Here is a 25,500-nt window from a genome sequence, read left to right on the forward strand (position 1 = left end):
TTGTATTATTTGTATTTTTATGGATTGTTTTCTTTTAATACCCTCCTCTTTTTAATTTTAATAAGACTTCTTTTGAAAAAAAAATTTTAACCTTTATTTACTTTTTAGAGAGAGAGAGACAGAGACAGAAAGAGAGACAGAGACAGAGCGTGAGCAGGGGAGGGGCAGAGGGAGAAGGAGACAGAATCCCAAGCAGGCTCCAGGTTCTGAGCTGTCAGCACAGAGCCTGACGCGGGGCTCCAACTCACGGACCATGAGATCATGACCTGAGCCGAAGTTGGATGCCCAGGCGCCCCGATAAGACTTCTTTTGAAAGTGCCAGCCTGCCTCGGGAGGACTAAGGATATATACAGGAAAGTCTTCCTTCCTTCTAAGCCAAGGCTGAGGAAAGAGGATGGGAAGGAAGAGAAACCCCTTTGTGGAAGCCTCTTCAGTGGGGCCTGGGGCTTATCTACGTACTGCACTGGCACCACCACCCTCTCAGAAAGGGCCTCTCTTCTCTACTTTACGGAAAGGCTGCGGAGGATCAGAATGAGTAAGTTTTTCCTAAACGCACACAGCCTGAGGTGCTGGAGTGGAGATTCACCCCCAGGGCCTCTCTGAAGTTAAAACTTGGGCACTGGGAAGGGAGGGGGAGCAGTACAGCCAGGAGTGTGTGTGTGTGTGTGTGTATGTGCCTGTAGCAAGCTTACTCTTCCCTTAGGGTCTTCTTCTCTTCAATTCAATTCAATTCAATTCAATTCAATTCAATTCAATTCAAATGTCTTCTACTGGGGGCCAGAGAAACAGATGAGTTCTGTGACTTGCCAATGTTCATGTACCTTATTCACAAAGATTTCGGCCAAGTGAAGGACAGATCTGAGCACAGTGTCAGTGTTAATGGAGGACAGGGGACACTGTGAGGAACAAGAGGGTAGGGGAAGGTCTCAGAGACCCTGGAAACCTGGTTTATCGCACTCTTGTCTGGAGCAGCCTCAGAGAGAGCTCCTCTCTGCTGCGACCTCAGTTCTCCCAGCCTCACCCCCCACGCCACAGCCCCCAGCGCGCGCGCGCGCGCGCGCGCGCGCGCGCACACACACACACACACACACACACACACAAGCACTCCCACCCACTAGCTCTCTAATTGCCAGGAATGCAGGCTGCCCCAGCTACTCTCCCCCTGCATTCCTCAGCAGCTACTCCCACCTGGCAGGGCAAATTATACCCTGGCCTGGCAATAAAAGCCACTTTCCAAAAAAAGAAGCTTTAGGGCCCTGAGAGACGCAGCTAACTCTCTCGCCCAGCCTGAGCCTGACTCAGGAGGCGGTGTCTGGCCCAGAGGCAACAGGGCCCCATGTCCCTTTAAGCAGGGAGTACAAACTCCCAACCCAGTCCCTCCCTCTCGCTCTTCCTGACGTCAGGAGGAGGGCGTGTGTGAGTGAGTGAGTGAGGGGCTTGAGGTGCTGCATTCTCTCTCTCTCTCTCTCTCTCTCTCTCTCTCTCTCTCACACACACACACACACACACACACACACAGGCGTACACACAACACATCTTTCAGACCCTCCCCTGCTGGCCAGCTCCAAGCGCCCGAGAGAGACAGAGTGCTGAAGGCGGCGGCAGGAGGCAGTGCCTGGACCTCATCTGCCAGGGAGAGGTAAGGGGCTGGTTGGGGGAGGAGGGCACACCAGCTCCAGAAACTGGCTTTGGCAGGGCGAAGCAGGGAGGCACGAGGTGGCGGGCCGGGGAAGGTGGCTACCTCCCCTGAGACTGGCCCAACCCAGTCCAGTTTACTCCGGGGACGTAGGAGAATGTGTAGATGAGCCCACCCTGTCCTCCCTCCTCCCCTGCCTCCCTCCCTCCTCTTGGCCCCCAAGGGAAGCTGAGGCTGTGTGGTTCCCTGTGAGAGAGTGTGTGTCTGTGTGTGTGTGTGTGTCTGGGACTGTGTCTGGCTCAAGAAGCAGAGAAACAGCAGACACCTGCCAAGCCGCAGCCTCCTGTCTGAGAACCAGGGGAAGAGCCCTGACCGGGGAAATAATCCGTGCTCCTGCCAAAATGAGAATGCAGCAGGGAGCATATGGGTCTTTCTCCCTGGCTGGGGCTTGGGAGGGACCATCTAGGGCAGGCAGACAGTTGGACCTGCAGCAGCTGTCTTGTCCTGACTCTATTTCTTCCCAGACGCGATGGGGATAATTGTGTTAATTGGCTTGGAGAGGTGGCTCCATGTAATTATTATCACCTCAGAGCCACCCCCACCCAGAGCTCTCCTCTCCTCTCCTGAGGCCACTCCTCTCCCCTGCTTGCAGGTCTGGCTTTGACCTCCACTCTTGCCAGGGTGCAGTCCCTGGAGAGCTAGGATGATAAGCCAGGGGCGCCCCCCCCCCCCGCCCACTGTGGGACGCCCCGTCCCTGAGTGGCCTGCCCCCTGCCCCGGCACAGTGAGTCCAGGCAGAGATAAGGGGTGATGCTCGCACCCGCAAGGGAGACAGCAGGTTCCTGCCAAGCTGCCAGCCTGCAGGCTCTTCCCAGGGAGAGGGGAGGGGGACGCTGAGCGAGAGAACAATAATAAATACAGTGTGAACTGCTGCAGCGGCTGGGGCTGGGGGAGGGGAGGAGGAAAGCGTGCCCGGGTGGGGGGTGAGGGGTGGGCAACCTCTCTGAGAGCCTGGCACCATGCCCACCTGGATGTGCTCCAGCAGAGGCCTCTCGATGGGATGGGGCAGTCTCCAGCCCCCCGGAGGATGGGGAGCCGGCTCCCCCAAACAGACTCCATCCCACAGGCCTCTGGGCCCTCCAAATTCTGGATGTTTCCTTCACCCAGACTCCCTCCGCCTACCCCCACCATTTCCTTGAAGTCCTTTCTAACATCTGTTTCCTGTATCTGCCCCCACCCCTCTGGATGTGTCTGCCCCCTACTCCAAAAAAATAGAAGGTCTAAGCAGGAACTGGTTGCACGAGGGCCTGGGAAAGGCCGAAGGACAGTTTGGGCCACAGAGTCCCCTCCCAGGCCTGGCTATGTTCATGGATGCCCACTGGCCGTGGAGGGGCTCAGGAGGGAGGAACAGGGGGGTCTTATACAGCCAGCCCGTGGAAAGGGGACACCCACAGGCTGGTCTGGAGGCAGGTCCCCTAGATTGGCACCAGCAGAGGGCGCTCAGGACTTGGCTGAGCTGGTCCCGTCTACGGGTCACCACCAGCACAGCCAAGTCCCAGAGCCTGGTGGGAAGGGGGCTTGGGACAGTTCAGACCTTCGTCCGTGTGGTGCAGCAGGGTAGGGAGCAGAAAGTAGCAGGGGCGGTTTTCCCCTGCTCCAAAGCCGGTGGAATCGTGGTCACGGGGGTGGGAGCACGGCACGTTGGAAAGCTCTGGGCTTTGGGGTCACGCTGATTTGAATTCAGCTACCAGTGTGACTTTGACCAACCCCTTCCTCTGTCTAGGGGGGTTCAGAGTGGGGAAGTGACTCGCTCAGGGTCACACAGCCCGGGAGAGCTGGGATGTGAGCACGGCTCTTGCGCCTTCCATCTTGGCATCCTCACCCCCACCGATGCCAAGGAAGCCCAAAGGCCTTCATCAGAACAGCCCCCCAGGGACGCAGGGGCACGTGACAAGGAGAGTTCAAAAGGCCTCGATGAAGCTCGAGTATTGGCTGGGGCAGCCCCTCACCCCCTTACACACGCACTGTAGGAGGGGAAAGAATGAGGTTTAATTAGGTCACCTCCAGCTGCTGGAGCAGCTTTGGCACTGATGTATTTTAAGGAATGTCTGGTGGCTGGGGGGAGGGGGTGGCCGGGGAAGTGCTGGCTTCTGGCTCTTGGTCCTGAAGCCGTTTCCTCACCCTCCTGGGCCCACCATGGACAAGACCCCAACGTTCAGAAAGCCTTCCCATCGCCGTCCTGTGTTCTCTGTCCTTCCCCTTTTTAGCCACTGTACCCTTTCCTCCCCCTGGCTGCTCCTCCATACCAGGGACTTGGGGCTGGGACACTTCTGTCGGGGGAGTTGTTTTTAAGCTTGCCAGAGTTGGCAAGTGATTCACCCAAGGTCATGGTCTGAGTCAGCACAAAGCCAGAAATAGAACCCCAAGCCCTGTCTCCCCAATTCTTCTGCGCCCCTGCTTTGCCTTCTCCAGGGGAGGGCAGGAAATATCAGGGAGCTCCCCCACCTCCCAGAGGTCTTTCTATAACGCGCCCCCCAACCTCTCCAGGTGCAGAAGCACAGCTCCTGACCTGCTGTGTGACCCTGCACTTCCCCTCTCTGGGCCTGTTTACTCTTCTAAAGAATGGGGATAATGTAATTACCACGTGGCAGGGGGTCGTGGGGTCTACCTGAGGAAATGGGGCCAAGGACTTGGCACACCACTGGCACGCGGCTAACAATCGGTACATGGTGGCCACGCCTCTTGTCATGTTAGGACTTCCCACGCTGTGTTCTGGTCAATCTGTTCCTCCCACTGGACTGGGGGCCCTCGAAGGGTGGGCCTGTCTCCTCTCGTGTCTGTTGTTCCGATGCCTGGCATTCAGTTTCCTTTCGGTTATACGTGGGTTTTTGACAATCTCAGAGGACAGCTGGACTGACCTTCAGTAGTCATCTGGACCAGTGATGATTTGAGTAGCTGAGGGGAAAAACGAGGCCCAGAGAGGGTTAAGTGCTTGCTCCAGATCACATAGCCCTGGGTGGTTGAGCTAGTTTGCTTTTCCTAATCTGCCCGGAACAAGAGGGATTCTCATGGTCAAGAGAGGACTCTGGTAGCCATTTCCTGCCCCCTTCTTTTTGGGGTACCTGAGACTTGGAGGAGCCCCAGCACCAGGACGGCAGTCACCTGCTGACAGGGCTGAGTCACTACCCACAGCCCCACGGCCCCATGACACCGTATCAGGGCCTCACCTCAGGTTACCTCTGAACAGCCCTGATGTTTGGCCTTTACCTCCCCTGGTCCTTCAGTCTGCAGAATTGCTGGGGTTTGGCCTTCATGCAGGGAAATGAAGACAAGCTTGGCCGGGAGGATCAGAGCCAAAACTCGCGCACAGGGAGATGCCCTCTCACAGGTGGACCGTTGACACAGCAGCTCCTCAGCTCCTCCCACCAGCGAGACAGGTGCTGCTATTAGCCCCATCTGGCAGAGGAGGAAACTGAGGCTCGGAGAGAGAGAGGGTCACTGCAGACCCAGGGTTCCAACCCAGGCCGTCCGGGTCCTGACCTGCCCTCTGAATGTCCGTCGGCTCATCGTGAAGGGCATTGTTTCCATAAGAGATGCTCCCAGACATACCGAGTCCCTTGGGGGCTGGGCTTTAACTCTGTATCGAAACGAATGTTCTACAAACACATCAGTTTCTTTGCTTTTGGAGTTTATCTTCCCCTTTAGTTTCTCAGGGAAAGTTCTTCTGGTAAAACTCCAGCCGCGTTTTGGCTGAACCAGGAACAGAATTTAAGCTCACAGGAAGAACACTGTCCGCCTTCAGACAAACCTGGGCTCTGTCACTTCCCTGCTGTGTGACCTTGGGCAAGTCACTTAGAGCCTCTCTAAGCCTCAGTTTCCTCATCTGTAAAATAGAAACAATTGTAATTCCAACCTTTCAGGGCAACTGGGAGATTTTGAAATGGAAAGCAGCCTCCTCAAAGACTTTCGCATGGTATGCGGCACTCAGACGATAAAAGCTGGGCCTTTGCCTGCCCCTTTCTGCCTCCTTTCTTCTGGAGGCACTGCACTGGAGGGTCTGCACTGGAGGCATACCCTTCTTTCCTTCTCCCTGGTCTGGCCCAGAGAGGGGAAGGCTGTCCAAGGTCGCACAGCCCCTCAGTAGCAACGCAGGGCCTGAACCCAGGATTCCTGACTTCCCACTGCAGGGCTCCAGAGCCAGACTACCTTGGTTCAAGTCCTGGTTCAGACATTAATTGCTGTGTGGCCTTGAGTGGGTGACTTAGTCTCTCTGAGCCTCAGTTTCTTCATCTGCAAAACATAGTAGTGATCGCAGCCGCCTTAACGGGCAGCTGCAGGAATTTAAGAAAAAGGAGAAGCAAGGCAGGGACCTGGTGGGTGGGCAGTTCTCTGGGGCAGCGGGGAAGAGGAGAGTGAGGGTGGGCTCGGCTCGGCTCGGCTGGGTCTCTCCTTCTACCCACTCCTTCTTCGTCCTAAGCCCAACTGAGCACCCCTGTCCGGGAGGAGCAAGCTCTTACCCGGCACCTACCCAGTTCTTCCCGCATCCCATCCCATCTCAGCCTCACGGCGTCCTCTGGAGGAGGCCTTCTTGTGCTCCCCGTTTTCCAGAAGAGGAAGGAGGTGAGGGGAGACCGCAGAGCAGTGCTCTCTGTACTGTGGAGGCTGCCCGGTCACCACCCCCCCAGCCCTAACTCCTGCTCTAAGGCCAACTGTGGCCAACTGGGGTGGGATGGGGTTCAAGGGTCAGGGAGCAGTCCCTGCCAGGCCTACAGGGCTGGAGGGCAGGAGCACCTGTCATTGCTCGTATTCCAACCACTTCTCTCCTGCTGCCTGGTCCATTATGGGGAACCCATTCTGGGGAGGGCCAGGAAGGGGGGGCTGCTGTCAACCCTAACCCTGAGTAATCAATGCATCTTTCCCCCTTCCCTGAAAGAGGCTTTGGGTTAGGAGGCCTGGCCGGCTGGCGGGAGCAGGGCCCAGCTCAGCTGGGTCTCCCTGGAAACCACTGTGGGCTGCCTGTGCCCCTCCCCCCCAAGACCTCCCAGCACCGGCTGTCACCGCCAAGCACAATACCAGCCCTGGGAAAACTGTGCAGTGGGTAGGCCCGCCCTGCGTCCTGGAGAGAAGGAAGCAGAACTTCTGTCCACCTGCCCTCCATGCCCACATCGCGGGGGAGGGAGGCACCCCGGAGTGAGCTGTAGGGCCCGATGCCTCCTGCTTTCCCGGCGGTGGCATCTTGGGTAGATTTGCTGCCTGCTTTCCTTTTTGATAACAGCTTAATTGCAATATAATTCACATACCATATAATTCAACTGTTTAAGGTAGACAAGTCAGTGGTTTTTAGTATACTCAGAGTTGTGCAACAATGCCACAGTGGGTTTGAGGACATTTTCATCACCCTAGAAAGAAACTTGGCACCCATTAAAATTTACTCCCTCTTGGGGCACCGGGGTGACTCAATCGGTTAAGTGTCTGACTTTGGATTTCAGCTCAGGTCATGATCCCATGGGTTCATGAGATCAAGCCCCGAGTCAGGCTCCAGGCTCACAGGATGAAACCTGCTTAGGATTCTCTCTCTCTCTCTCTCTCTCTCTCTCTCTCTCTCTGCCCCTCCCTCGCTCACACACACACACACACACACACACACGCACGCACGCACTCTCTCTCAAAATAGATAAACATGAGAAAAAAAAGAATTTACTCCCCTTTATCCCTTCCCCCCCAGGCCTAGCAACCACTAATGTGCTCTCTGTCTCTGTGGATCTGTCAGTTCTGGACATTTCACGTGGATGGAATCACGCAATGTGGCCTTTTGTGACTGGCTTCTTCCACGTAGCGTAATGGTTTCCAGTCTCGTCTGTGTTGGAGCGGGTATTGGCATTTCATTCCTTTTCATGGCTGAGTAATATTCCAATCTATGGCTATACTACATCGTGTTTCTCCATACATCTGTTGATGGACTTTTGGGTTGTTTCCACTTTGGGCCTATTATAAAAAATGCTGCTGTGAACATTCCTGTATAAGTTTCTGCGTGATTGCTTTTCTTCTAAAAATGGAATAAGGGGCACCTGGGTGGTGCAGTCAGTTGGGCGTCTGACTTCGGCTCAGGTTGTGATCTCTTGCAGTTCGTGGGTTTGAGCCCTGCGACAGGCTCTGTGCTGACAGCTGGGAGCCTGGAGCCTGCTTCAGATTCTGTGTCTCCCTCTCTCTCCCTGCTCCTCTCCCGCTCATGCTCTGTCTCTCTCTCAAAAACAAATACATTAAAAAAAAATTAAAAATGGGAATAAAAATGCCACACCTGGCCCTGCCTCCTGGAGCAGGCTCAGGAAGAAAAAGCCCACCTCAGCTTGAGCAGTCGTGAGGAGGTATGAGGGGCCTGAGAGGCGGTGGCCGCTCCCCTGCAGCTCTCCTGGCCGGAGGGGGATGGGGGCTGCTGGGCAGGAGGAGCATCTCCACCCCTAGGGACGGCAGAGACAGCTCATCATCCTGACCCAGAAAAATCCCGCTTGCTGTGTGACCTTGAACGGCGGCCAGGAGACCTGCCCCGCTGTTGGGTGATGTGAGTCCTCAGTCCTCCCAGAGCCCTGCCATGCCGTGTTTTGGGGCTCCTTGGACTCTGGACTCCTAAGGAGCCTTAAACTCTTCCCTGGAAATTCTAGGCTGGGGTGGGGCGCAAGATGGAGGCCAGAAATAGGCTTGAGGCTCAGGGATTTACCTCTGGCACCAGGGCCTTTGGGTGAGGGGGTGAGGTAGTGAATAACAGGGGTGAGGAAGTAGAGAACCTCGCCATCCTCCCTCCCACATGACTGTGGATTATGAGCACTTCTTTATATCCTCAGGCTTAGCCACGCCTGGCCATAGCCTGTGAGGGAGTGTGGTGGTGTTTATCAGATCCATTATACAGATGAGTTAACTGAGGCCAGTGGAAGTGCTACCCGAGGTCAGCAGCTAGTACACGGCGGGGCTGGGGTGCTCGTGCTCTCCTGGTCTGGGTGTCCTGCCTGGCCCCAGGCCCCCAGGCCGCCTGCCGCAGGCTCGGCCAACAGCCTGGTTCAGTCCACTGAGCTATCCTCCCCAGGGTTCCACAGCAGTGTCTCTTGGGGCCTAAGACTTCCCAACCCCTGGGGAGAGGGAATGTGTTCTCTTTCCCAATAGAGGAAAATAGAGGATGCATTCTTTCAAGGTCATCCAGGCACTGAGCAGGTAATGAGGGAATTTCTACTGATCAGCACTGATGACAGCAATTTATTGGGCATCTCTGAGATGCCAGACGCTGTCACACACACTAAATCGTGGACTTCGCAGCAACCTTGCATGGTGAGTATCTTCAACATCATTTTGGAGCAGAGGAAAGTGGGGCTAAGGAAAAATCACCAGCATTCCCAAGAGCTTACCACTCGCTCATGGTGTTCAAAGCAGGTGGAGAGTCATGAAATCCACACGGCAACCTTCTCCATGGTAAGAACCAGCACTATCCCCATTTTAAGAGCAGGAAACTGAGTCAAAGGTTAAGAGTGTTGACAAAGGCTGCACAGCCAGTTAGATATAGGAGGAGGGATTCAAGCCCATCTGGGTCAGAGCCTGCGTTCCCACCCACCATGATGGAACTGTGGGAGTCACGAAGTTACAGCGACAAAGCTGAGATTCAAACCCAGGTCTGTGGATTTGAAGCTGCTGATGCTTGTGCGAAACTATGTTCCAGACCATCACTGGTCACCTTACCCATCCCACCTCCCGGACCCCTAGAGTGAGAGAATTAAGCTTCAAGCTGGAAGGACTTTGAGGTTAGTCTTAGCTTGCACCATCCATCGTGACCAAATACCACAGCCTGGGGGCTTAAACAGCAGACATTTACTCCTCACAGTTCTGGAGCTGGAAGCCCAGGATCAGGGTACAGCACGGTCTCCTTCTGGTGCGAGCCATTTTCCTGTTTTGTAGACCTCCCCCTTCCGGCAGTGTTCGTCACCTGGCAAAGAGGAAGCAAGCTTTCTGAGTCTCTTCTTCCAAGGGCATTAATCCCATCACAGGGCCCCACCCTTGTGACCTCACCGATACCTCATTACCTCCCAAAGGCCCCATCTCCAAATACCATCACATTGGGGGTTAGGACTTCAGCATATGAATTTTAGGGGAAACAATTCAGCTCATAGCAAGGTCAGATGACTGTTTTGTCTTCCTGGTGATGACCCTAAGTCAGGGTCCTGAAGTCACTGTGAGGATTCACAAGCAGGCCCGGAGCTCCAGACTTGTGCGCGGTGTCTAGAATCTGCTCATCCTGGACCACACTCACCTGTACCTCTCTCTCCCCATTCCAGACGGAGCCTGTGGCTGGTGCGGCTGCCGAGCAGGGCCAGGCCGGGCCCTGCCCGCAAGGACGCCCGAGTTCTTCACCGGCCCCTGAGCCCGGGAGCCCACCAGGCTCTCTTGCTGGATCCGCCATGACTTCAGAGCCCACGTCACCCCCAGTAGTGCCCCCACTCCACTCTCCCAAGTCTCCTGTCTGGCCCACCTTCCCTTTCCACCGGGAGGGCAGCAGGGTCTGGGAGCGGGGAGGTGTCTCATCTCGGGACCTGCCCAGTCCTCTGCCCACCAAACGGACCAGGACATACTCAGCGTGAGTACCTGCCCCTCGCCCAGGCTCCAGTGATCTTTCCCCAGGACGAGTCCCCAGCCCCATTCTTTTCTGACCCCTGTTGTCCTCACTCAAGTCCAGGGGAGCTGTGTATGAACCTTCCAGTAACTACTGTGTTCATTCATTCATTCACTCCACTAAGATTTATTGAGCACCTGACCAGGGGATCCAGTGGTGATTAAGACAGTCTTTGCCCATTAACTGCCTATAATCCAGAAGTAATTTATCTACCATTCACCTCCACCCTGCAGGGTAGGGGGAGAGGACCCAGCTTCAGACATCGGGGAAGGTGAGGTCCTAGCGGGTTTGGAAGATGTATTAGGTGAAGGAAGTTGGGTGTTCCACATACGTGCATCAACCTGGACAGAAATGGAAGCAGGCGATTGACCTTTGGTGAGGGGTGGGCAGTCTAGACAGAGACCAGCCTTGAGCCTCTGGGGTAGATCACTGGATGGGATCACGGTGGGGAGGGGGTTTGTGGAAGTTGCAAAGGAAACTGACTTGCCGTGGCCAAAGAAGAGAGTATTTTATATTTCATTTCATTTCATTTCATTTTTGAGAGAGAGCGAGTGAGCAGGGAAGGGGCAGAGAGAGAGAATCCCAAGCAGGCTCTGCACCATCAGCACAGAGCCAGACACAGGGCTCAAACCCACAAACCATGAGATCACGACCTGAGCCGAAATCAAGAGTCAGATGCCCAAGCAACTGAGCCACCCAGCCGCCTCTGGTTTTTTTTGTTTTGTTTTTTCTAATAAGCTCCGTGCCCAACGTGGGGCTTGAACTCATGATCCCAAGATCAAGAGTAGCATGCTTCACTGATTGAGTCAGCCAGGCATCCCTAAAGGAGAGGTTTTTGATGGCAGGCACTAATTGTCCCCTATGTCCAACCCAAGGCCAGGCACAGAGCAGATGCTTAATAAATGATGAAGGGATGAGTGACAAGTACATGAGTAGGATACAGCTGCCTCAAAAAGTAGTGAGCTCCCTGTTTCAGGAGGCATTCAAGTTTAGGCTAGATATTCTTCACTCAGAAGTCTTATGACAGGGGGTGCCTGGGTGGCTCAATCGGTTAAGCGTCCAACTCTTGACTCTGGCTCAGGTCATGATCTCATGGTTTGTGAGTTCGAGCCCTGCACTGGGCTCTGAGCTGATAACTTGGAGACTGCTTGGGATTCTCCTCTCTGCCTCTCCCCTGCTGATGGTGCGTGTGCATGCAAGTTCTCTCTCTCTCTCAAAATAAATAAATAAACTTAAAAAAAAATAAAAAGAAATCTTAGAACAGGAGCCTATGTAAGCCCAAACAATCTCAGGAGGCGAGGGTGCTGTGTAGAGAGTGGGTGTGTGTGTGTGTGGGGGGCACTCCCTGGGAGTCAGGAGACCCTCTTGCTGTGCACCCTGGGAAAGCCAGTTCCCCTCTCTGGACCTCAGTCTCCTTACCGTCCAATGGGACCACGAGAGGGCTGAGCTAGCATAACTGCGCAGCTTCTGACCTGGGGAGGCTTTTCCATAGCCCTGAGACGGGCTCTGCAGGCAGGGCCTGGGAGGGCTGTGGGCATCCGGGGGTGGGGGTGGAGTCCCCAGACCATAGCTCTAATCCCCCTGCTCTATCCTCAGGACAGCCCGTGCTTCGGCTGGCCCAGTGTTCAAGGGTGTCTGTAAGCAGTTCTCACGCTCACAGGGCCATGGCTTCATCACACCCGAGAATGGATCCGAGGACATCTTTGTGCACGTATCTGAGTGAGTCCCTTCGGTGTCCCTATTCTTGGCTGGGTCCCTGCTGCAGGTTCCTGGCAGTGCCTCAAGAAATGCCTCCCCAGGCTTCTCCCCTGGCTGGCTGAAATCTGGGTTCCTGGCATCTTTCTCCTGCAGCAGGGGCTGCAGGTGCATGGGAGGAGGAGGAGGGCTAGGCTGGAGCAAGGACCCTCACCACCACCCCCCCCGCACCCCCCCCTTCCCCCCAACCACTGGCTGAGCCCTGGGATCCTGTTTCAGCATCTTGAAAACTGAGAGGGCTGGGCTGGCCCCTGGGTTTTTCAGCCTGAAGGGCAGAGACATAGGAGAGGCGGTCTAGGCCTGGCCCCCGGCCCTGATTTCCGGCAGAACCTGGAGAGGACACTGAGCTTCTCCAGGCCTCCGGACCTCCTGTGCCTTTCACATCTCAATCCTCAAACAGCAGGGGAGGGACTGCTTAGGGTTCCCACTATATGGATTCGGATCCGAGAGCTCAAACTCTGGGATGGGAGGGGAGGCTGCCCCCAGCCCGTCTGGGGAGGGGACCCACTGCTGAGCTGACGCTCCTCTCCTGCCCACCAGCATCGAGGGAGAGTACGTGCCAGTGGAAGGCGACGAAGTGACCTACAAGATGTGCCCCATCCCGCCCAAGAATCAGAAGTTCCAGGCTGTGGAGGTGGTGCTCACACAATTGGCCCCACACACTCCCCACGAGACGTGGTCTGGCCAGGTCGTGGGCTCCTAGGCTGGGGGGCTCACGGGTCAGCTGCTGGGCGGGTGGGGAGCCACACTGGGTAGATGGGCAGCCTCGGGCTCCGGGCCCCGCTGCGCCGGCTGACCCAGTTCCCTGGGCGGCCTCAGTGTACACGTCAGTCTGTCTGTGCTTGTGGCCGTGAGCGTGTGCCTCCATCCACCCCCGTGACCAGTGACTGTTGTGTGAGCTGGACCGAAGGGGAGGCCACCAGACCTGCCTTCTGTTTGTCCGCTCTCTCCTCCCCCTCCCTGCCACATCCGCACAGGACGCCCTCGCCCTTCTGTCCACTGAGCCTCTGAAGGCCTGCGTCAGGCCTGGGAGGCGGGGGCACCAGTGGGCCCACCGTACCAGCTTGTTCCCCTTGCCTCTGCCCCAGGCCTGGCCCCGGGACCAGACTCTGCTTGTACTTAAACCGCCCACCCTGGGCTGGGGTCTCCCACTGTGGCCTGTACCCCTTCCCTCAGAAGCCAGGCCAGCGAGAGCTCTGGCGGAGCCTCCCAGCCTCTGGCAGGGCAAGAGGGCAAACGTTGGAGGCAGACAGAGCCCTCCTCACCGCCACGGCCCAGCCTTCCTTCCACCTGCTCTCTCTTCTTGGCATACTGGAGAAGTAGGCAAGAAGGAGCTGAGCGTGGAACATAGTTTTTGGGGTCCTGGTTTTGCCGGCCACAGTCCCTCCTCCCCAGCCTGATAACAGCTCTATGAACTCGGGTAAGGCCATGTTCCCTCCCCGGGACTGAGCTGAGCCATGCTGCCTCCGCCCTCCGAGACGCAGATCTGGGGAGGGGTGGGGGCGCATCGCCCCCAGTTTGGATGGAGCCATCCCCTTTGCCCTGACCCACAGGCTCTGCTGATACTCCGCCCATGCTCAGATCCACTGGCTGCTGAGGACCCAGTGATGCAGACGCATGTCCCCTCAGGCAGGGCCAGGCATGGGCACCTACAGGACGGCCCTCAGCCTGTGACACCACCAGCCCTGCAACCCCTTGCTGGCCTCTTCCTGCAGCTATAGTAGGTGGCTACTGCGCCCCAACAGGCCAGTGGCTGAGGTGTGATCCCGATCTCTTGAGTCCCTTAAGGGGTGTGTGTGTGTGTGTGTGTGTGTGTGTTCACTCTTGGATCGGGGGCTGGTCTGGCCTGGGAGGCCAGGACGGAGCAGCTTTGCCTCCATCCTACCACCCCCCCCCCCACCCTCCTTTCCATAAAACACATCATTTGATGGGAAAAGAAATGGGGGTCAAGGAAGTCTTGCCAGGGACAGTGACCCTAGGAGACTGGGTCTGTGAATAAAATGGGCTCAAATGCCCAGAATGAGGGGGTATCTGTTTAGAAGGATCCCCAGCCCTGTGGGAGCCCTGAGGCCCCAAGGTAGAGATCAACTGGGGTAGACTTCCCCTCCCCTGTTCTCAGTCCCTGCAAGGCTAGGGGGCCAGAACTGCTGAGATATGCTGGATGGCCCCTGCAAACTGAGAATGGCCCAGCCTGACACCCCACTCTGAGCTGCAGCTACTCCAGCAAGGCCTAGGGCTTGCCCTGGAGGAACAAGGACTTCCTGGCTTCCTTGGTGGAAGGTTTATTGGTACCCACCCCACCCCTCCCTTAAGGCACTTGCTGGGAGACAGGATGTGGTGACATCAGCCCAGGGCTGCCTGGCGGGGAGGGAGGGGCAGAGGGGCAGGAGGGCTCCTCCAGACCCACAGCCCTGCATCGTCCAAGTCAGAGATCCCCCTGAGACCCACAGCCTCCCGGACTCCCCTTCCCCCACCTCCTAACACTGGCAATAAACCCTCAACTGTGACTCAGCCTGGCCCAGAGCTGCCTGTCTGTCTGGGTTCCCGGGGAGGAGCCTGGGGAGGATACCCCAAACCAACCCGTGTTCAGGGCTTCAATGGCCTGTTCCAACACCTCAAGTGGATCAAAGACTTCCTGTGTGACCCCATGGGGAGTGGAGGGAGTCCCTGCCATCTTGCTTCTCTTTCCTCATCTGCAAAGCGGTGGCTGTAATGTCATCTGTGACTGGAACCAGTCATCCATTCAGATGGAATTTACACCATACCTTGTTCCAGGAACTTTAATATTTGTGAGAGAAAGTTCTGGCAAATACGCACCTTCCCTAGCGCTCTGTACCCCTCCGGCACAGGCGAGCGGGCTGGCTCTATCTCGTCTGACACTAGCACGTGCCTACTCCCAGCGCAGGCAGATCTGTTCTGTTCACAAGGACGGGCAGCAGCTGTAGCCAGGGCTGTCAGGGTGAAGGACGGAGCTGGTCCCACCAGGAGCTGACCGGATGGGGACGGTGGTCCTCGTGGACCCTGGCCCCATTAAGGTGGGCCTTGCAGCAGGGTATAGGAGGCAGGCATCCTGAGCCCAGGAGGAGGGGCCCTGGCTCCCCACTTCCTCAACACCAGGGCCAGGGGCCCTCTTTAGGCCCAGGTAGAACTCTCTGGAAGTCCCTAAGAGCGGGTGTGGGTCCTGGTCAGGCCTCATGGGCGGTCTCTGGGAAAAAGATCTCTCGGCATCGCTGTACTGTATCCTGCGGAGAGACCACGCTGTGGCCGACGGTCCGGGGATCAGCGTAGATCTCAAAGTCATTCCCACCCTGCACACAAGAAAGGGCAGGGAAGACACAAACATGTAACGCCTGAAGGAGCTTCCCAGGGCTATGGCCCAGCATGCGCCCTGGCGAGGAGTCCCCCTCCCCACACTGGCTCCTGGAGCTGCCTCTTCTGCCCTCTCAGAACCACCAGGAAGCCCACCTTCCGGGCCTTCACCAGATCTGCCCTGACTCACTGTGTGACATGGGACAAGTGTCCAGCCAGCTCTGGCCCCAGCCTTCCAATCTGGGTAATGGGGCTGGTGAACACTAGCTGGTCTCCAGTAGTCTCCCAGGGGCCTGTTCTGTTGCCCTATGTCCTGGCCTTGACCTGGGGGTGATTTGGGCTGGAAAGCACCTGGGCTGAGCCATACTCACGGGACTGGTCTCGTTCCCAAAGAAGTGAATGGTGTCAAAGCTGTCTTGGTCCAGACTGTCCAGGCAGTAGCGCTTGTCCCAGCCCTCAGGGAAGACGTCAAAGCTGATCATGCCTCCTGTGGGGGATGGCAGACACGGCTAACAAAGTGGTGGCCCACTGGGTGAACTTGGGCAAGATCCCTCATTCATTCACTCGACAACCCTTGAGTGCCTGCTTAGAGCCTGGCAGAAGGCACGGAAGACTCAGGGACCTCACGAGAGTTGTGATCCAGGGGGAAGAACAGGCAGTAAACCAACCAGACCACCTCGGAGCATGTAAGTCAGTGGGGTCGGGGGAGGGAAGCTCCCCAGCCAGCATGGTTGGGGAGACCTCTCCGGGAGGGAACACTAAAGCCTAAACCAGAGTGGCAACTGCAGGGGAGCAGGCAGAGTCCCCAAGAAGGGCATGGAGTGTGCCAGCACCAGAGAAGGCTGGGACAGGGCAGGGGTGAGGCCATACAGGCCCTGGGGTCCAGTGAGGGCTCTGAGCAAGGGTACAGCATGGTCTGCTCTTCTGGGAGTGTCCCTCCGGACACTGGGCAGTGGGTGACGTGGCAGTGGGAGGACAGCTGTGCTGGAGTTAGCCAGAGCCCGAGAAGAGGCTGCAGGAGATGATGTGAGCTGTGGTCAGATTCCAGAACCATTCTGGATACAGGGCCTTGGGACTTGTTAGTAGACTGCAGGTGGGAAGGGGTGAGGGAGAAAATTGAGGGAGATGCTTTGGTTTTTGACCTGAGCACCTGGGTGGGTGGCAGGACATAGGCTGGGTTTAGGTGGGGAAGACTGGGGGCAAGAAAGCTTTCTAGAGGTGCTGGGGAGCGAGACGCTGGGCTGGCTTCCGTGCCAGGCTCTAAGACCCTCCACAGGACGAACAGATGGACATACCTCGGGAGAACCTCAGCCCTTTTCCGGCAAACTCTGTTTTCAGGGCTTCCACAAACTTCTCCCGGATCTTTTCCTTCTGCAAGAGGGGAGGGAGGAGACTCAGGGGGCTGCTGTGAGCCAGGCCTCGTGTGAGCTCAGGTGGACACCGTGACTCCCCCCCCCCCCCACCCCACTTTACAGATGAGGAAACAGAGGCTCAGAGAGGGGGCTGTGCCTTGTTCAAGGTCATACAGCCTCAGTGGCAGAGCCAGGGCCTGAGTCAGAAAGTCTATGACTGAACTCAGGGTCGGATCCTGCCAGTGGGGGTGTGGGCAGGGTATCTGGAGGAAGCCTCAGAGTGGAGGCACGAGGAGGTATTTGAGGGGATGGGGCAGTCTGAGTCCCAAGTCATAAGGTCCACCTCAGGGCAGGGCTCAGTCCTGTTGGCTCTGCCCAGCTCAACAAAACAAACCAGACACCAGAGATGGGCATGAGATGCCCATGAGGATGGGGAGCCCTGTTACTAAGTGGTGGTGGGTACTCAGAGGTCAGCAGGATGCCAGGTGGCCATGAGAGCCTGGCCAGTCAGCTCACAGGTGACCTGGAAGGGAGTTTGGACACATCCTGGGGAACCAAGAGTCACTGGGGACTCTTGGGAACAGAGTGCCCAGGACTGTATTTTAGTCAGTCCACATTGTGTAGGATTGGAGTGGAGAGAGGCAGGCAGTGGCCAATGGTTTGGGGCCTGCAGTAGGCCAGGAAGGGTGAGCTATAAGGCCAGATATGACCCAACCTGAGAGATAAGGGCAGACCCTCTGGGTTCCAGGCCTGGCCGTGTGACTATGGACAAGTTGCCTGACTTCTCTGAGCCTATTTCCTGGACTAAAAGATGGAGGTAATAAATGAACCCTACCTAACCTGTGTCTCCTAGAAAAGCAGACAGGAGGCATGTAAGCCCCCTGCCTGCCTTGGTTTTGCCTTAGCAGGCCGGCAGGCAGGCAGGCCCCCAGGGAGCCCAGAGTCCCCACCAGGGGCCACTTTGTGGGCCCAGGGTTAGAGTTAAAGGTGTCCCAGGCTCAGAATAAACGTTCCCACATCGCCTAGGATGCTGTATCTCCTGGGTCTACAGAACCAAGCTGATCACTGGACAGCCCGTGTCAAGTCCAGTGTCAGCAAGGACGAGCACTGTGACTTGAGCTGGTCACTTAACCTCTGGCCTCAGAGTCCTCATCTGAGGAAGGGGACTACCTGCCCTTGGGATCTGAAGGACCAGAGAATAAAATATTGATATGGGATCCTGGCTGGTGTAGGGCACACAGATCAGGAAGTTCATGCCCCCCCACCTCCAATATCAGAAGGGGGCGAACAGGAGCCAGAAAGACAAGACCCTGGGAGCTTTGGGAAGGGTCAGTGTGTCCTACACTTCCATCTCGTCTAGTCATTATAGCCCAAGAGATGGGAACTATGCTTACCCCCACTCTACAGACATGAAAACAGAGGCACACAGTAGTAAAGCCACTTTTCTAGGCTGCTCAGCAAGCAGGAGGTGGAGCTAGATTGGAAACTGGGTGGCCTGAGTAGAGGCCACCTCTCAGTATGTGCATGGGAGAGGCTCTCTGCCAATGGTCAGTGTTAACCACCCCAAAAAGAAAGTCTTCATGCCTGTGGGCATTGCCTATTCTAAACCCTGGGACCCAGAGTGGGAATGGGGGGTCGGTGAGCTGGAAGGCATCCCTGTGAGTCCTACCCACCCTCAGGGAAACACCAGAGGGGAATAGGTAGAGTCCCAAGGTCCCACGTTCAAATCTTTGCTCTGTAACCAATTCCCTAAGTGACCTTGGCAAGGCATTTCCCCTCTCTGAGCCTCAGTTTCCTTTTTTATAAAACGGGGATAACACCACCTATTTCATTCATTCAGCAAGTATTTCTCTCGAGCACTTGCTACGTGCTGGGCACGTGCTGGGCACATGCTGGGCACAGGGGATCCAGCGGTGAACGGCCTCAGAAATCCTGGCCCTTAAGCAGCTTATAGCTTCAGCAGGGGAAACAGATAATAACCAAGATTTGAAAAGTAGGTGATAGGGGCGCCTGGGTGGCTCAATTGGTTAAGCGTCTGACTTCGGCTTTGGTCATGATCTCGCAGTCTGTGAGTTCGAGCCCCGCATCAGGTTCTGTGCTGACAGCTCAGAGCCTGGAGCCTGCTTCAGAGCCTGTGTCTCCCTCTCTCTCCCTGCCCCTTCCCCACTCACACTCTGTCTCTCTCTGTCTCAAAAACAAATAAACATTAAAGAAAAGAAAAGAAAAGAAAAGAAAAGAAAAGAAAAGAAAAGAAAAGAAAAAAGAAAAGTAGGTGATAGAGTGTATTAGAGGGTAGCGATGGCTGCTTGGGGAGGAACAAGAGAGGAGTAGGAGGTGCAGGGGGACGCACTGTTGAATGGAATGAGAAAGTGACACATGAGCAAATGTGAAGAGGAAAGGACCAGCTGAGTCTGAGGAAAGTGTGTTCCAGGCAGAAGGCACAGCCCTGAAGTGGGAACCTGTCTGCTATCTCTGGAATCTGCAAGGATAACATGGTTGAAGCAGAGACAGCAAAGGGGAGAGAAGGCCACAGACGGGCCAGCGGGAAAAGGCTTTGGATGGGTGGACTCACTCCATCCCTGAAAGGGCAGGGTAGGCGGTAGGCTCGATAAGCAAAACCCAAGTCAAGGTTTAGCAGGGGCAGCACATGCAAAGGCGAGAGAAATACTGGTATGTGCCAAGAACAGATGCAGAGAGAAGGCTGAAGGGGTGGGCCTGACCTGGGCAGACCCCTCAGGGCTCAGGGCGGCCCAGGAGGGGCTGAGACACTGCTCAGTTGGCGAGAGGAGCAACGGAAGTTCTGTAAGCAGGGAGTGCATGGGGGCGGAGGTGCTTCAAAAAGGTTCCCAGTGGCACCGTTAGAGAACAGACTGGCAGGAGCTTATTGGGGAGGGGGTGGGGAGAGACACATAAGTGAACAGATTTGAGACAACTCCGGAGGCTGAATCAAGAGGAGTTACTGCTGGGGCGCCTGGGTGGCTCAGTCGATTAAGTGTACGACTTCAGCTCAGGTCGTGATCTCACAGACCGTGAGTTCGAGCCCCAAGTCAGGCTTTGTGCCGACAGCTCAGAGCCTGGAGCCTGCTTCGGATTCTGTGTCTCCCTCTCTCTCTCTCCCCCTCCCCTGCTTGCACTCTCTCTCAAAAATAAAATAAAAACATAAAAAAAAAAAGAAAAAAAAGAGGAGTTACTGCTGTACCCTACAAGGGTGGGAAGGTGGAAATGATACCCTAGGGTGTTGGCTTAGATAAGTGGTGGCTAGTGGTGGAGGAAAACCAGCCATGTTGGAAAGACGCAGAAGTGCCTAGACCATGGCACATGGTGGGTGTCCAAAAGGGACTGGTTGAATCAGACCACCACTGCTAATCCATTTCACTGATGGGAAAACAAAGGTTCACAGAGGTCGAGTAACTGAGGCCCTACAGCCCAAGGTCACACAGTTGGTGGCACCTTGTCTAGTTCGGAGAACTCGATTCGCTCCTCCAGGGTACAGCTCCGGCCGATGGGTGAGATGTTCAGCATGCCATTCCGGAACTCGATGAAGGTTCCACTGATGGTAACGGGGGTAGGAAGAGGGGCAGGGAGCCAGAGAGAAGGAGAATGGCCCTGAATTCAAATCCAGCCCCATTTGGGACCACGGCCTCCTTGGACCTCCCAGGAGACAAGAATTCACGCACCAGTAAGTTGGGGCCCTGGAGCGTGCAGGTCCCATCTGAGAGACCCACCCCTGTCCTCCCTCAGGCCTGGGATGGAGGGGGAAGGCTGGATGCAAGGCTGGGAGGGGTCTCACCGCTTCTTGGGCAGCCTGAGCAGGGCCATGTAGCGGAGGCAGAAGTTGATCAAGTCTTGCAGCAGCTCCTCCCCCAGGTGGCTCTGGATGGTCTGGGCAAGGAACAGGGGGCTCTGGGTTTGGCGGGCACAGTGCCCTCCCCCAGCCCAGGACAGAGGCACCACAGGCTATGTCACTATGGAAAAGTGTCCCGGGCTGAGGCTCTGGGGGCCACTGACCTGCTTGGAGAGCAGTCGTCCATGCTTATACTGCACTGTCCCATTCTCGGCAAACACATAATCAAACTTCTCGATGACTTCAGGGACATGTAGAGGCCAGGGGGAAAGAAAGAGTGTGAGACCAGGTACCCAGAGCCAAGTAGAAGGATAAAGCCCACACTCCTTGGTTTGGCACTCAAAGCCCATTTATTCCACCCCAAACCTGCTTTTCTAGGCTCTTCACTTTCAGCTTTTTCCCCAAACAAGCCAGTCACACCTCTGGGCCTTTGCTCACACAGGGCCTTCTGCCTGGACCACCTTCCCCCACTCCACGATCTGGCTCCCTCCTCCAGAAGCCTTCCAGGACTCCTCAACAGAGGGAGTCATTTCTGCTCTGTGATCTCACAGCGCCACCATCCAGGCACCATCCAGGGGCTTCTGTCACTGGTTGCATGGGGGGATTTCCAGCTCTGGCTGCCATGTAAGTGGCTGGAGGGTGTGGGAGGAGGAGGTGCGGGGGGCACAGCCAGGAGGCTGCTGCAGGGTCTAGGTGGGAGGCGATCACTTGGACAATGGAGGGGCAGTGGAGACGCAGACATGGACACACAGGGAGCTATTTCTAGACTTACTGGAGAATGCACGAGAGGGTACGGGAAAGGGAAAAGTCAAGTAAGTTTCTGGTTTGAGAACTGGTGGGATCTGCCCTGAGCTGAGACCAGGAACTCAGCTGAGAACAGATGCTCTGGGTCTAAAACAACTTCCTGAGTGACTTCAGATCCTTCTCTGTTAAATGGGATAACCAAGCCCTTCCTAAAGTTGGTGTTGAGGAGTAAATGAAAAGAAGTTAACACATGGCCATTTTCAGCAATGGTAGCCATTACTAACTACTGTGCATTTCAGGGGCCAGGCAGGGGCCACCGACTGAGCCAGCCAGGCATAACTATGTGCATTTTAAAGACAAGGAAATCATCCTAGACTCAGCAAAGAGAGCAGAGAACGTGAGCTACTCAAGGGCAATATTCTGTCTGCTTTGTTCCCTGTTTCTCCAAAGGCTGGCACAGTGCCAGGCACATGGTAGGTGCTCACTGTGAATCAGTGAGGGGAGTATTTCGCTGTTTCCCCCTACTTCCTCTGCAGCACAGAATCGGGGCAGGGTCTTTGAAGGCACATGGGTCCAGGGGCCTCCCGAACTCCCCACCCCCTGCACCCCCCCATCCTAACTGTGGGTGGCTCTGGGCGCTGCTCATACCTTCATCCCCCTCTCCCAGCTGCTCAGCAATCTTAGAGTAGTCCGAGCCGCCCACGACACCGATCTGCACCCTAGTTCGCAGCTTCTGCAGGAAGGCAGCCACCTCAGGGTCAATTTTCTGCAGGGACAGGTTGGGGAAAGCACAAGATTTGTGGCTGTCCGCATGTCTGGGACCCCCATTCAATCCTCACTCGGTGCTCAGAATCCAGGGAGCCCATGGTTCCACTGGAATCTGAGGTTCAAGGTTTAGAACCCAGACCACAAAACTAGACGTAATGGGCTCAAAAAGTCTCTCAGCTGCAGGATGATCTTGAGCAATGGGCTTTGTTTTCTTTGCCTTACTTGTCCCATCTATAAAATGGGGGAAACAGAGTAGCAACCAGATGGAGGTAGTCACTGCTAAGATTAAATGAGATCGTGGATCCAGAGTGCTTGGAAATAAACAAGCAATTAACTGGTGACTAATCACATGAGGATTCCCCACCAAGGAAATGCAAACTAATGAGTTACACTCCATGTTTTCAAACTTTCAGCTCTTTAAAGCTGACAAAATGTGTAGTAAATGATGATGTCAGATGTTGCCTATGAGAGTGTAAACTGGTGCAGCCATTTTGGAGGGTAATTTGGCAATATCTATGAAAACTTAAAATGCGTGTGCCCCGTTACCCAGAACTTCCGCTTCTCTTGCCTGGATGTATATGGAGGTCCCCTGGGGTATGGTTTATAATAGTGAAAACCTGCAAACAACTCATAGGCTCATCAATCAGAGAATGGTAAATATCTGCTCTGAAATACTACACTGTGGTTACACAGAATAAGGCAGGCCTGTGCTTCCAATATGGGAGAGTCCTAAGACATGCTGTTAACTGTTAAAAGCAAGTTCCAGGAAGGCACACACAGTATGATATCACCCATTAAATTAGGGGGAAAAAAGGTGGGGGGGGGGCGCCTGCGTGGCTCAGTTGGTTAAGTGTCCAACTTTGGCTCAGGTCATGATCTCGTGGTCTGTGGGTTCAAACCCTGCGTCAGGCTCTGTGCTGACAGCTCAGAGCCTGGAGCCTGCTTCGGATTCTGTGTCTCCCTCTCTCTCTGCCCCTCCCCTGCTCGCGGTCTGCCTCTCCCTCAAAAATAAATGAACATTAAAAAAATAAATAAATAAAAGAAGCCCCACAAAACAATGCTTAATATTTGTTCTGAGCAAACAGATCTAGATGAAGGTCTGGAGGGAAGCCACAGGAGAGGCAACCACCTTTCTTTCGGGAAGGGGTGGGCCAGGGATCCTGACATAGTCAGAGGGAACTTTAGCCTTCTCTGTTGTTTTCATTCTTTACAAAAGAAAGTGTTTATGAATACGTGTACAATTAAAAATTAACTTTTACTGGGGCGCCTGGGTGGCTCAGTAGGTTAAGTGTCAGACTTCAGTTCAGGTCATCACCTCACGGTTTGAGTTCGAGCCCCGCGTTGGGCTCAGTGCTGTCAGTGCACAGCCTGCTTAGGATCCTCTGTCTCTCTCTCGGTCCCTTCCTCGCTCGCTCTCTGTCTCTCAAAAATAAATAATAAACATTACGGGTACCTGCATGGTTCAGATGGTTGAGCGACCGATTTTAGCGCAGGTCATGATCTCACAGTTCGTGGGTTCAAGCCCTGCATCAGGCTCTGTGCTAACAGCTCAGAGCCTGGAGCATGCGTCAGATGGTCTCCCTCTCTCTCTGCCCCTCCTCTGCTCACACTGTGTGTGTGTCTCTCTCAAAAATAAATAAACATTTAAAACAAAATTTTTAAATAAACATTAAAAAATTAACTTTTAGTTTTTAGCTTATATATTTATTTTTTTAGGAATCTCTACACTATGTGGGGCTAGAACTTACGACCCCCAGATCAAGAGGTGCATGCTCTTCTGAGCCAGCCAGGTAGCCCAAAAATTAACTTTTAAAAAGCACTAAGGATAGGGCTTGGCATGAACATTGAAGGACAGTAATAACACACTGTTCTTATATAGGCTGATGGGTCAGTGGAGCAAAGGGTCAGAGGGAGGGGCTGGGGCTGTGTCTTCGACCCTGCCACCCTCCACTGACCTCTTTCTGCCATCCTTGAGGAGGACCCTGAGAGCTGCTGGAGGCAGGGCAGCCAAATACCTCCTTGTGCCCCCAGAACCCAATCCAGGGCCGTCCAATAGGGAAGGGGGGGTCATTCAGGACCTAAAAGGAGAGGCTAAGGCCTGGGTTTCCATCAGTCTCTGCCCTGCAACCCAGCCCTACTGGCTCCCTGCTCTAGGGGATCTTAGTTGTTCCTTATGCCCAGGGACTGGAGGGCAGAATACCCTTAGGGCCAACAAGAAAGAGGCCTGCTTATTTATGTACCCCACCAGATCAGATTGGGGGCTCATCTAGGGTGAGATCCAAAGCTAGAAAAACTGAGCGTGGAGCAGAGTTTGGCGACAAACCTTTAAACAAGCAGTACTCCCACCCTCCTTGTGCCACAGTATGTTCAGTGACCAGAGCAGGCCTGGGGACTCTCACCTCCATCCAGGTGGTCAGAGCCCAAAACTAATCCGAAAAGTTACAGAAGCCTTACCTCCTTCCATAACTGGGGGTGGGAGGTAAAGTGGGTGAGGAGCTTGAGAAAACAGACCTCCATCCAGGCCTGTAAAGGTCTGGTGGGCTGGCTCCGAGACCCCCGAATCCCACTAGGTGGCGACTCTGATGCTTGGGTGCGCGCAGAGGGCTCTGGGCTAGGGCTCTAGAGCCCCGGGCTCAGTCGCCAGCTTCGGGCTACAGGTGCATCCTAGGGGCGGGTGCCCGGGCTGGCGAGGCGGGGGCGCCCGGGGACCAGGCCTCGGCGAGAGGAGGCCTGAGCGGGGGCAGCGAAGCTAGGTCCCCGCTCGCAGCCTCCTCCCTCCAGAATCCCACCCGCCCCGACGCTCCCGGGCAGAAGGTGAGCGCAGACGCTCAGGGGATGGGACATGGAGGACCGAGTCCCCATCACTCCCAGTAGGCGGCCCTGGGGCATTAGGGGCTGTATACCGCTGCATCCTACACTCGGTCCTGGGGTGTCCAGGGTCACGTCGCTGCAGCCCTCTCTGTCCGCGTGACACTCCCGACGGGAGCTGCTGAACGTCAGGGCCTTACCTGGCGAGCCGGCGTGAGGGTCCCGTCCACGTCAAACAGGCAGAGGACGCGCTCCTTCCTGCGGGCGCCCTCAGTGGCGACCGCCATGGCTGCAGCTCGGCGCGCGCGGCAGAGTGCAGCGATGCCGCCTCCAGAGCCGAGTAGGAAAGAGGCTAGACTAGGCGGGGCGCGGGAGGGGCGGGGCCAGGGCGTGATCTCGGCGGGAGAAGGACTGCCCTGACGGGGCGGGGGCGGGGCCTGAGCTGACTCAGGAAGGCTGATTCTGATTGCACCAGGTGGGGAGGGGGCGTGGCATAGGGAGGAGCAGAGAGCAGCAGGCTGGTCTGATTGTTCCAAACCAGACGTAGGCGGGGCCTGAGCCTGGGCGCGACGGGAAGTGAGGCATAGAACCCGGAAGAGAGGAGCGGGGCCAGAGTTGGTGCTCGGCGGGAATA

At 55.7% G+C, this 25,500-nt stretch overlaps 2 protein-coding genes across 7 annotated transcripts; one reads left to right on the forward strand and one right to left on the reverse strand.

Moving 5' to 3' along the window:
* The first annotated feature begins 1,457 nt into the window (after window positions 1-1,457).
* On the forward strand, window positions 1,458-14,552 carry CSDC2 (cold shock domain containing C2). 3 transcript variants are annotated; one of them, XM_043562730.1, is made up of 6 exons: window positions 1,532-1,639; window positions 4,928-5,073; window positions 9,952-10,250; window positions 10,520-10,557; window positions 11,883-12,005; window positions 12,582-14,552. In XM_043562730.1, exons 2-6 carry the CDS (start codon window positions 5,011-5,013, stop codon window positions 12,620-12,622), a joined length of 564 nt encoding a protein of 187 aa, XP_043418665.1. In that variant the 5' UTR covers window positions 1,532-1,639; window positions 4,928-5,010; the 3' UTR covers window positions 12,623-14,552. The 3 variants fall into 3 exon arrangements, with proteins under 3 accessions (XP_043418667.1, XP_043418665.1, XP_043418666.1); XM_043562732.1 differs by lacking the exons at window positions 4,928-5,073; window positions 10,520-10,557 and having other exon boundaries at window positions 1,458-1,639; XM_043562731.1 differs by lacking the exons at window positions 1,532-1,639; window positions 4,928-5,073; window positions 10,520-10,557 and adding an exon at window positions 7,395-7,507.
* On the reverse strand, window positions 9,075-25,222 carry PMM1 (phosphomannomutase 1). 4 transcript variants are annotated; one of them, XR_006294526.1, is made up of 10 exons: window positions 25,067-25,177; window positions 23,512-23,683; window positions 21,939-22,056; window positions 20,711-20,787; window positions 20,493-20,584; window positions 20,153-20,252; window positions 16,646-16,721; window positions 15,722-15,837; window positions 14,859-15,349; window positions 9,075-9,602 (listed from the first exon to the last, which is right to left on the reverse strand). XR_006294526.1 is itself a non-coding variant. In XM_043562729.1 (9 exons), the coding sequence occupies exons 2-9, from the start codon at window positions 23,515-23,517 to the stop codon at window positions 15,227-15,229; spliced, it is 708 nt and encodes a 235-aa protein (XP_043418664.1). In that variant the 5' UTR covers window positions 23,518-23,683; window positions 25,067-25,177; the 3' UTR covers window positions 14,806-15,226. The 4 variants fall into 4 exon arrangements, 2 of the variants coding, with proteins under 2 accessions (XP_043418664.1, XP_043418662.1); XR_006294525.1 differs by lacking the exon at window positions 23,512-23,683 and having other exon boundaries at window positions 25,067-25,222; XM_043562729.1 differs by lacking the exon at window positions 9,075-9,602 and having other exon boundaries at window positions 14,806-15,349.
* Window positions 25,223-25,500: the final 278 nt, after the last annotated feature.

This window comes from Prionailurus bengalensis, chromosome B4 (assembly GCF_016509475.1).
Source record: "Prionailurus bengalensis isolate Pbe53 chromosome B4, Fcat_Pben_1.1_paternal_pri, whole genome shotgun sequence".
In the NCBI taxonomy this organism is placed as follows: domain Eukaryota; kingdom Metazoa; phylum Chordata; class Mammalia; order Carnivora; family Felidae; genus Prionailurus; species Prionailurus bengalensis.